Consider the following 10,821-nt stretch of genomic DNA (forward strand, 5'->3'; position numbering starts at 1 on the left):
CCACACACCAACCTTCACCCTCACACCAACCTTCACCCACACACCAACCTTCACCCACACACCAACCTTCACCCACACACCAACCTTCAACCACACACCAACCTTCACCCTCACACCAACCTTCAACCACACACCAACCATCGCCCACACACCAACCTTCGCCCACACACCAACCTTCACCCACACACCAACCTGCGCCCTCACACCAACCTTCACCCACACACCAACCTTCACCCTCACACCAACCTTCACCCTCACACCAACCTTCGCCCTCACACCAACCTTCACCCACACACCAACCTTCACCCTCACACCAACCTTCGCCCACACACCAACCTTCACCCTCACACCAACCTTCACCCTCACACCAACCTTCGCCCTCACACCAACCTTCACCCACACACCAACCTTCACCCTCACACCAACCTTCGCCCACACACCAACCTTCGCCCACACACCAACCTTCAACCACACACCAACCTTCTACCTCACACCAACCTTCGCCCTCACACCAACCTTCGCCCTCACACCAACCTTCTCCCACACACCAACCTTCACCCTCACACCAACCTTAGCCCACACACCAACCTTCACCCACACACCAACCTTCACCCTCACACCAACCTTCGCCCTCACACCAACCTTCACCCACACACCAACCTTCACCCTCACACCAACCTTCTCCCTCACACCTACCTTCGCCCTCACACCAACCTTCTCCCTCACACCAACCTTCACCCACACACCAACCTTCACCCACACACCAAACTTCGCCCTCACACCAACCTTCTCCCTCACACCAACCTTCACCCACACACCAACCTTCACCCACACACCAACCTTCTCCCTTACACCAACCTTCGCCCTCACACCAACCTTCACCAACACACCAACCTTCACCTACACACCAACCTTCTCCCTCACACCAACCTTCGCCCTCACACCAACCATCTCCCACACACCAACCTTCACCCTCACACCAACCTTCACCCTCACACCAACCTTCACCCTCACACCAACCTCCACCCACACACCAACCTTCGCCCTCACACCAGCCTTCACCCTCACACCAACCTTCACCCTCACACCAACCTTCGCCCTCACACCAACCTTCGCTCTCACACCAACCTTCTCCCTCACACCAACCTTCACCCACACACCAACCTTCACCCTCACACCAACCTTCACCCTCACACCAACCTTCACCCTCACACCAACCTTCTCCCACACACCAACCTTCACCCACACACCAACCTTCACCCTCACACCAACCTTCTCCCACACACCAACCTTCACCCACACACCAACCTTCACCCTCACACCAACCTTCTCCCACACACCAACCTTTACCCACACACCAACCTTCTCCCTCACACCAACCTTCACCCACACACCAACCTTCACCCACACACCAACCTTCACCCACACACCAACCTTCACCCACACACCAACCTTCACCCTCACACCAACCTTCAACCACACACCAATCTTCGCCCTCACACCAACCTTCGCCCACTCACCAACCTTCTCCCTCACACCAACCTTCGCCCTCACACCAACCTTCACCCACACACCAACCTTCTCCCTCACACCAACCTTCACCCTCACACCAACCTTCAACCACACACCAACCTTCTCCCTCACACCAACCTTCACCCACACACCAACCTTCTCCCTCACACCAACCTTCACCCTCACACCAACCTTCAACCACACACCAACCTTCTCCCTCACACCAACCTTCACCCTCACACCAACCTTCAACCACACACCAACCTTCTCCCTCACACCAACCTTCGCCCTCACACCAACCTTCTTCCACACACCAACCTTCACCCTCACACCAACCTTCACCCACACACCAACCTTCACCCACACACCAACCTTCACCCACACACCAACCTTCACCCACACACCAACCTTCACCCACACACCAACCTTCACCCTCACACCAACCTTCAACCACACACCAACCTTCGCCCTCACACCAACCTTCGCCCACACACCAACCTTCTCCCTCACACCAACCTTCGCCCTCACACCAACCTTCACCCACACACCAACCTTCTCCCTCACACCAACCTTCACCCTCACACCAACCTTCAACCACACACCAACCTTCTCCCTCACACCAACCTTCACCCTCACACCAACCTTCAACCACACACCAACCTTCTCCCTCACACCAACCTTCGCCCTCACACCAACCTTCTTCCACACACCAACCTTCTTCCACACACCAACCTTCACCCACACACCAACCTTCACCCACACACCAACCTTCACCCACACACCAACCTTCACCCACACACCAACCTTCACCCTCACACCAACCTTCAACCACACACAAACCTTCGCCCTCACACCAACCTTCTCCCACACACCAACCTTCACCCTCACACCAACCTTCACCCACACACCAACCTTCACCCACACACCAACCTTCACCCACACACCAACCTTCACCCACACACCAACCTTCTCCCACACACCAACCTTCACCCTCACACCAACCTTCAACCACACACCAACCTTCGCCCTCACACCAACCTTCTCCCACACACCAACCTTCACCCTCACACCAGTAGTAGGGTGTAAGCGCCACAGGTCCCCATTTTTTTTTTTGGGCAGAGGACCCCTGTGGGGTGTAAGCGCCACAGGTCCCCATTTTTTTTGGGCAGAGGACCCCTGTGGGGTGTAAGCGCCACAGGTCCCCATTTTTTCAGACCAAATATCGCCTGTAGCGCTTGGGGGTTTTCAGGTCAGAAATATCGTGTGTAGCGCTTTAGGGTTTTCAGGCGAATTTGGGGAGTCACAGATTTGGAATTAGGGAATTCTTATAATGAAAAATAATGTCATACGAGTTTGCTAAAGTTCTTATAAGAAAAATAATTTCCGAGACTTAGAAGTTTGTTAAGGCCTTATGGGAGAAATTCAAATATCGTGTGTAGCACTTTAGGGCTTCCAGGAGAACTCTACGGACATGTTTTACATGTTTTCAACTTACAAAATCGTCTATGTAAGCCTTAGTTATTCATATAAATTTAGAAAATCACCTATGTAAGTCATGGTTTTCAAGTCTCGTACATCACACCCCCCTCCCTCTCCCCCTTACCTCGCAATCTGTCGCATCACCTTTATTTACTTTGCGCCCAGCCAGCCAGTCGGCTCTTAATCTTATCTTATCTTATCCGTAATATCTGGACCGTCCCTCCTCTCTCTCTCTCCCTCCTCTCTCTCTCTCCTCTTCATATTATTCCCTCTTCCTATTTTCTGACATACTAATATTTTATTCCTTTTTCATTAACCAGTCAGTTTTATACAAATCAACCGAAGCATCTCAATGTAACCTTTAATACTGAAAACTGCCTCAGAGACTATCTAAGCTGGCCCCAGCTACCTGCCCCAGGCTATCTGCCCGAGGCAATCATCACCTGATTACCTGCCCCAGACATCCACCAGTCATTGTCGGCGTTCGCCACCGTAATAATTTATATATATACATTAAGCGTTAATAAAACTTATTTATTTATTTATAATTTATTTAGTCATCTAATTCATAGTTTACACAATTTATAATAAAAGAGTTTATTCCCAGTATTCGCCAATCATTCTCGCTATTAATAAAACAGCCAAACGCTCACTCAGGGGCACACTATCGTTATTACGCTCATTCAGGGGCCCCCCTCAGATCGCCAAAGTCTCAGAGGCCTACACTTTCAGTCAACATTCAATCTTCATCCTGTTCACAAGGTTCCCCTAGCCTAGTCATATCATCATGTCAGTATGTCCTCTGTGCCTGTCTCCTATCAACAACGAAATCGTGCATGTGTGTCAAACTCAGTGTTTAACATGCCTAGGTGAAATGTCCATCAACGCTCTTCAAGAATGCAGACTATACTGTATAGGATGCAACGGGCCTACACCGCCTGGACATTTTGACGTAACCTGTACCAGCTGCGGACAACTCTATTGTGCAAATCGTAAGTACCGCTTTTTCTCGCACATTCAATAAACTTTCAAAGAAAATATATATCCGAAACACACATACATGCATACAGTCAGTCAATTTATATATGTTATTTTCATTTCAGTTCATGGTTCTACTTCCTGCCCATACTGTCGTTTCTCCGTTAACCAGGAACCTCCCACCGAAGCCAGAAACGTCATTGAACCTCCACCCAAACGCCGTCGCATCATAAATAACCGTACGTTTTCACAATAATTTTCGTAATTTTAAAAGTTATTAATTGTATATTTTAACAAGTGTATAAACAAGTAATAAGTACTCATACAAAAATATTTCCATTACAGGAGTTCCTATTCGTGATCAAGAGAATCTCATACTTGGTGGAATCAACATCCCAGCTCGTAAGTAATATTATTATTTATCTGTAATTCAGTTTTTCCTCTTATTTAAACTTTATGTTTTTCCTCTTAATAATAATTCCTCTTATTTACACAATATTTTCCTATTAATGTTTTCAAATCCTCTTATTGTTTTCAAATGTGTTTTGCTCTTAATGTTTATTCATTGCTAATATTATATTACAGAATCGCCCCTGGATTCAACCCAACCCTCTGAGTGGAGCACACCTGTACGCAGTCAACCCCAGCTGTCCCAGGAGCTAGAAGAAGATGCGCCAGACGGCAACCAGCATGCATCTTCAGATGAAGAAGAAGAAGACAATCAACCCCCTGTTCACGACATATCAGATGAAGAAGTCAACGCTCCAGATTCCCCAGAGGTACATAACTTAGATAACGTTGTTCCGCGAGTGTTAGAAGTCATTAACCATTTCGAAGGTTCTTTCTCGAGACATTCGTTCTCCATTCCCGGACATTTAGACGCTGACCCCAGCGTATATATAAATAGGTATAGGGAATTTTTTATAGAATATATAGACAATCAGTTCAGACAAATACAGGAAGAATTCCCTCCCTCATTTCACATTTACCCTGATGTAAGCCTAATTTTGCAAAAACTTAATCATGCCGACAATCAATATGAAATATTAGATGAAGTATTTTCAATTAGAGGCGAAACACAGATTGTTACACAGGAAGAGGTAGAAGTTCTTGTAAATTCATGGGTTGACGAAATGTCTGCTAAAATTGACGAATGCCTAAAAAATGTCCAATCCTCAAGTGTAGGAATTCATTCCATGTCAGGCTTTGCCATTAATTTTTCATATATTCGCCACCCTATGCACCTTGGATCTTACGTACCATATCCTGCAAAATTAAAGGGTAAAGAATCAGTATTTAATCCTGAAAGTGAAGGAGATGAGTGTTTGTTACAGTGCATTGCAGCGTATAAAAACTTAGCATTGGGCAGGACTATAAAAAACGTTAGAAAGTATTACAAAAACCTTCGATGGTGTAGAAGATTCGTAGTATGGGCAGATGAAATCAGATTCCCTGTATCATTTGATAACCTTAAGAAAATAGAGAAGCTTAACAAAATTTCTATTTATATTTATACAATAACTCATGAAAGTAACAGATACTATCTTAGTTTAGCTAGGAAAAGCCAAGAAAAGTATGCCGATAAAGTCCCTTTGTTGTTATTAGAAGGCAAGCATCTCTGTTTGATCAAGGATTTTGATAAATTTGTAAAGACTATTAACCATAATCGGTATAAAATTCCTGACACTCATAAATTCTGTAAAATTTGCCTTTTGCATGCTCCCTTGGATGAAATTCAAGCTCACGAAGAGTCATGCACTGTATCCCAAGTATTTTCGTTTTATAACCCTAATGATAAAATCAGTTTTAAAAATTACGGTAGGACCTATAGCCCAACTCACACCGCCTATTACGATTTTGAATGTCTATTAGACCGTCAAAATCCTAGAGGCATGGTGGAATGTAAGCATAAAGCAATTGCTTATGCTTACATGATTTTAGACAGGGAATTCAATGTCGTAGAAACGTATTCATACGTAGGTCCAGACGCGGTCAATCATTTTATTACCAAGCTAGAAGCCTCATGGAAAGCTATTCATGCTCAGCTCCCCAACTTCCCTAAGAACTTGTCTAGAGAACAGGAAAGAATGTTTCAAAGACAAAATACGTGTCAATTGTGTCATCAAACTTTCAAGGATAAGAAAGATAAACATAGACATCATAATCATGCTATTCAGGAAAATAATTACTTAGGTGCTTATTGTGCTCGTTGCAATTTACAATGTAAAAATGCTCGTAGATACTTAACCACATTTTCCCATAATGCTGCCTATGATCTTGGAATTATACTTAAAGAACTGTCCAAAAATCCTCACCGCGATGTAGAAATTCTAACCAAGGAAGGATTGAAATTTATGCAAGTCATCATAGGTAAACTTAAATTCCTAGATAGCCTAGCTCTCCTTAATGGGTCATTAGGAACCTTAGCAAGCGAGCACGTTGCCGGTAAGAAACCCACCAAGTACACTGAACACATACTAAATGGCGTATCCGATGAAGCTAAAGCTCTGTTAATTAAAGGTAAACAAAGCCTATGTTATGATTATATTTCTTCCATGGACGTGTTAGACGAACCTCAGCTCCCTTCGCGAGATAAGTTTTACAATGTTTTACATGACTCTCCACTGTCTGAAGAAGATTATAACAATGCTCTTAAAGTATTTAATTTAGGGAACTGTACAAACATCAAGGATTACCTCATGTTATATTTAAAAGTTGACGTGGGAATGCTAGTTGATATATTTACACTTTGGCGAACATCACTGAAAGAAATTTATGAACTAGATATTGTTTTCTATGTATCACTTCCTAGTTATGCTTGGGACGCGTTCTTATTTAAATCAAAAGTTGTACTTGACTATGTGTATGATCAGAATATATATGATTTGTTGAGAAGGAATCTTAGAGGAGGGTTCACATCTTCCATTAGACAATTTACACAGGCTGTTAACGAGCACACTACATCTAACCCTAGCTCTGATGACGATACTCACATTTTGTACCTCGACTTTAACAGCTTATATGCAGCGTGCATGGCTGAGGTACTTCCCCAGGGAGGGATTAGACAATTAACTGACCTTGAGCGGGATACCTTATTAGGGCAAGGGTTACAACATATCCCCTGTAATCAAGACAAAGGCTATTGGATTTTATGCGATACAAAACATGTATCTCCCGAGGTAGCCAGGTATACTGATGATCTGCCCCTTGTACTGTCTCATACTAATATAACGGAGGAGTTTTTGTCAGAGTACAGTAAGAAAACCCTTAATGATGAAAAACGTAAGCTTCCACCTAAAAATACTAAGTTAATTGCATCCCACTTGCCCCAAAACGACTACTTAGTAAGCCTTGATTTCCTGCAATTGCTATTAAAACTTGGACTAGAAGTTGAACGAGTAAAAACAATCTATGAATTTAATCAGGCTCCCTATTTAAAAGATTTTATTTCAACCAACATTCGAGAACGAGCCAATACCACCTGTAAAGTTAAAGGAAAAGCTTTTAAACTCATAAGTAATAGTCTGTACGGGAAATCAATGACAAATATATCTCGATATGCTAATACTCACCATCTAGTAACGACAAAACATTCATTCTTAACTCATGCAAGAAACCCTTTGTATAAACGAGCTGTCTCTTTAGGTCAAGATAGGGTTCTCTGTACAGTAATGAAAGACATCCTTAAAGTTACCACTCCTTCTTACATGGGATATCAGATCTTGCAGATAGCCAAGAGGCGTTTATACGAGTTCTGGTATAATGTAGTTAAAGCCCATTATGGGGAGAGAGCTAGACTAATTTATACGGATACAGACTCATTCATATTTACTCTAACCTGTAAAGATGCTTTCCAAGAAATGACAAAAGCTCCTCTAGTAGATTATATGGATTTCAGTAATTTTGACAAAGATCATCCCATGTATTCTGCTACTCGCAAAGGTGAACTAGGACTCCTCAAGTCAGAAGTAAAGCAGAAAATCATAACTGAATTAATTGCACTTAAGCCTAAAACTTACTCTCTCCTAACCCTTGATAATGAACATTTATGTAAATGTAAAGGGATTCCTTATCACCAACAAAAGAAAATAACACATGCATCTTTTCAGAACACATTAGAGACAAATACAACTTTTAATTTTGTATCCCGATCTATTCGTAATGTTAATGGACAGATATGCACGTGTAAAACAACTAAGCGCGGTCTGTCAGCTTTTGATGACAAGAGGTACCTCATTAGTCCCACAGAGTCATTAGCTTACGGTCACCCAGACATTCCAGAGCGTGAGGTACAGGTACAGGTAGAGGAAGAGGTACAGGAAGAGGTACAGGTAGAGGAAGAGGTGCAGGTAGGGGATCCAGTAATTGTAGATAATCCCCAACCAAGACGTCAATTGTTCCCCATTTTTAATCTTTGGGAAAAGCGGGATAGAGTCGCTCAGCAATTATTCCCTAACAACAACTAAGTCTGTTACTGTATTGTCTATGTATTATCTATAACTATATTCAAATGTCTTTTATATTATATTGGCTATAATTTGTTACTGTATTTGATATGAAAATGACTAAGATTTGTTACTGTATTGGATATGATTTGTTACTGTATTTGATATGTTATGATTTAATGTCTATGATAATGTATATTCTATGATTTTATTACTGTATTTGATATGAAAATGACTATGATTCAAATGTTTATAATAATATATATTCTATGATTTTATTACTGTATTGGATATGAAATGACTATGATTTTATTGGCTGTGATATTGTATATTCTATGATTTTATTACTGTATTGGATATGAAAATGACTAAGATTTGTTACTGTATTGGATATGATTTGTTACTGTATTGGATATGTTATGACTATGATTTTATTGGCTATGATATTGTATATTCTATGATTTTATTACTGTATTGGATATGTTATGACTATGATTTTATTGGTTATGTTTAAATAAAACTCGAATGTAGATTTTGTTTAAATACTCCTTTCATTATATATTTGTAGTTAGTCTATTGAATCCTAGCAACATGGAAGGGCAGAAAAAAGTTATTACTGAATCCCAGTTGAATATATTTAGTGAACCGTCAAGAATTATTATTGCTGGATTTTCAAATGGTGGGAAGAGCTATTTATGTGCTAAAATGATAGAGAAATATCAGCAGAACTTTGCTAAAATAATTATCTGTGGAAGCGGGTATAAAGAGTTGAGAACTAATCCACTCTTTAATCATAAGATATCTTTTTACTCTGAAATTGTAAACCCTTTAGACGATCGTGATCCAGAGGATACATCTCATATATTAGTTGTTTATGATGACTTGTATGTTGAATCTACAAACTCTAAAATAGTAAGTGATATATTTACTAAGGGACGGCATGAGAACATCTCTGTTATTTTTATAACCCAAAATATATTTTTCAGTGGGAAATTTTCTAGATCTATAAGTTTAAATGCTTCTCATTTTATTCTGCTTAAATCAAGAGACTTGTCCCAGATAGAAACATTAGGCAGACAAATATTCGGAAAACAAGATGCCAAGAAATTTTTAGATATATATAAGAAAGTGATTTCTCGACAGTATGGGTATTTACTTGTTGACTTGGGCGTTAAAACACCTGAATCCATAATATTTAGGGGAAATATTGTAAATGAACCCCCATATGAAATAGTGTATCAATGGTGAACATTACACAAGCTCTTAATAAGATATACAATGACCCCAAGTCCATAGGTGGGTTTGGTGGCGTTTTAAAATTGTATAAGGTTGCAAAGAAAACAATCCCTGAAATAACTATAAAAGATGTGAAAGACTATTTAAAAACGTCTAATGCTTATACCTTACATCTATTAAAAAAACGTAAATTTAAACGAAGACGTATCTTAGCACCTAGACCTAAAGCTTTCTTTACCAGTGACTTGGCTGATATGACATTGTTAGCTAAGCACAACAATGATATTAAATATTTATTAGTTTGTGTTGATATATTTTCAAGGTTTGCACATGTAGTTCCACTATCCACTAAATCAGGTCAGAGTGTAAGTGAAGCCATGAAAGCTGTTCTGGATTTACCTTCATCAAAAGGTGTAAGGAAGCTTAACACTGATAAGGGCGGTGAATTCTATAATAAATATATGAAACGATTGTTAGACAGTAAAAACATTGATCTGTACAGTGTATTTTCTCAGGAAACTAAAGCTAGCATTGCAGAGAGATTTATAAGAACATTGAAAACTAAGATATATAAATATTTAACGGCTTATAACACCTTAACCTATATAAATGTTTTACCTGATATGGTTAAAACGTATAATAGAACACCACATAGAGGATTAAAGGGGAAAATACCTATTGATGTACATGCTTTATCTTTGCCTGGAGATGTGACTAGGCAATTTAAGCTCATGTATAAAGGAGAGCAGCAGACTAAGCCACGCATCAGTAATCATCTGTCTGTAGGAGATACAGTACGGCTTGCCTTATCTAATCGTATTTCAAAGTTCAAAAGAGGTTTTCATCAACAGAACACTAAGGAAATATTTACAATTGCTCAAATTGATACTAAACAACCCGTGCCTTTATATTATCTAAAGGACTTAAATAATAGACTTATAGAAGGCGGATTTTATAGAGAGGAGTTGACTCCCACCTACTTGTCAGATACATTTGAAATTGAGAGAATTATAAGTAAACGTAAAGTTGGTAATACTACTTTATATAAAGTTAGATACGTCGGTTACGACAGTTCATTTGATCAGTGGGTGAATTCAGATGACGTGAAGAAACTATGAAGAAGCAGCCCTTAGTTAGCAAGTATCGTGGATTTATTGAACTATTAGCTAGA

The 10,821-nt window shown here is 40.7% G+C and overlaps 1 protein-coding gene across 1 annotated transcript; it reads left to right on the forward strand.

The window, feature by feature from the left end:
* Nucleotides 1-3,576: 3,576 nt before the first annotated feature.
* On the forward strand, nucleotides 3,577-5,351 carry LOC138361671 (uncharacterized; the record flags this gene model as incomplete). The annotated part of the gene is made up of 3 exons (XM_069320880.1): nucleotides 3,577-4,208; nucleotides 4,315-4,371; nucleotides 4,555-5,351. Coding segments are annotated over exons 1-3 (1,011 nt in total), but the record flags the coding sequence as incomplete, so codon positions are not given.
* Between the last annotated feature and the right edge of the window lie 5,470 nt (nucleotides 5,352-10,821).

The sequence above is a fragment of the Procambarus clarkii genome, unplaced genomic scaffold (genome assembly GCF_040958095.1).
Source record: "Procambarus clarkii isolate CNS0578487 unplaced genomic scaffold, FALCON_Pclarkii_2.0 HiC_scaffold_593, whole genome shotgun sequence".
NCBI lineage: Eukaryota > Metazoa > Arthropoda > Malacostraca > Decapoda > Cambaridae > Procambarus > Procambarus clarkii.